At 40.6% G+C, this 1,430-nt stretch overlaps 1 protein-coding gene across 1 annotated transcript in view; it reads right to left on the reverse strand.

Annotated features, from left to right (window-relative positions):
- The window catches only part of LOC106881749 (rapamycin-insensitive companion of mTOR), a 67,533-nt gene that overhangs the window by 8,456 nt on the left and 57,647 nt on the right, over positions 1–1,430 (reverse strand). Inside the window, exon 27 of the mRNA XM_052977736.1 lies at positions 644–809. Coding sequence (XP_052833696.1) covers positions 644–809 — 166 coding nt within the window. The remainder of the gene's footprint in view (positions 1–643; positions 810–1,430) is intronic.

The following is a 1,430-nucleotide window of genomic DNA, read 5'->3' on the forward strand; positions in this document are numbered from 1 at the left end:
GGAAATCTTTTGTCCATTGTCTGGAAATCTTTTGTCCATTGTCTGGCAATCTTTCACAGAGGAAGTCACAGGTGTGTGTGTGACAAAAGATCTCCAGACAACAGACATTTAATAAGAAAAGAAATAAACACATGAAGAATGAATATATTGTGTGTGTTTACTTGGCAAAAAAAAAAAAAAGGAAAAAATGACCGTCTCAAAATACAACAATAAAGACAAAGTTATTTTACTAAATTCTTTAAAAAAAAAAAAAATTAATTGAAACAAAACCAGTGCATTTCAACAGAAATATGATAACGAAAGGGCTAAAGGGATCATACAAATAACAGATGGAATGGTCAAATATGGAGCAGCTTTGGTTAGATCAAGGCTGACCTGGGGTTAAATAACAACAAGGACTGTACTACTGGACAATGTACTCCTTGGTACACTAATACCTGATTAAAAGACAGGATGGTCATGGCAGGAACACCTCTTCAATCATAGATAAGTGCTTGATCAAGCTTGATAACATAAAAGGCTAAACAACAATACCACCACCACCACCAACAACAAGAACAATAACACGGGGAGAGGGGTGGGGCAAAGGTTGGATTATGGGAGGAGAGAAGGGGTGGGGGTGGGTTTTTCCAAACCAACTTACCTCAAATAACATGTTTATGTCGACGGGCAAACACAGACCAACAAATTCTGCGTGAACGGAACCAAGCCTCGGTATTGTCTGAGCACTTTTCGACATAGTGCTATAAGGACTGGAATGTTGAATCTCAAAGTCTTGCAGTGAGGACGAACTCATGTTACGCAGTATTCTGTAGTCAGAGGTGGTGGTCATGTCGGCGAAGCGGGCACATGAAAGATTACAAGAAAATGAATAAATGCATTTAGAAATGTTATACTGAGATATAATTATAAACATGGAATTCTTTTAACCTGACGAGCAAGCTTATTATCTTTATTAATTAAAAAATTGTATATACGAGGTGGTATCAAAAGTTGACTAGAAAACACCTTATCTACCTAAGTTTTACCATCATCACCTTTGAAATGGCCCCCTTGCGCAGCAATACATCAGTTCCAGTGTTCCTGTTCAGTTTGCGTCTACCAAATCCACTCACAAGGCTTTGGTCGGCCCGAGGCTATAGTAGAAGACACTTGCCCAAGGTGCCACACAGTGGGACTGAACCCAGGACCATGTGGTTGGTAAGCAAGCTACTTACCACACAGCCACTCCTGCGCCTACCGCACTTTTCCTCCACAAATCCTCTATAAAAACTAATGTGAAAGTTTCACCTATCGCACTGTCCAATCGGCTGCGGGCACTTGAAGAGATTCCACTTTCCAAATACCTTCTCTCGGTCTCTGTTTTACCTAGGACTGCAGCTCTGTTAAAGAAACTAGCCGGGGAAATACGCATCTGGTGAATGGCGACC

Source organism: Octopus bimaculoides, chromosome 28 (genome assembly GCF_001194135.2).
Source record: "Octopus bimaculoides isolate UCB-OBI-ISO-001 chromosome 28, ASM119413v2, whole genome shotgun sequence".
In the NCBI taxonomy this organism is placed as follows: Eukaryota; Metazoa; Mollusca; class Cephalopoda; order Octopoda; family Octopodidae; genus Octopus; species Octopus bimaculoides.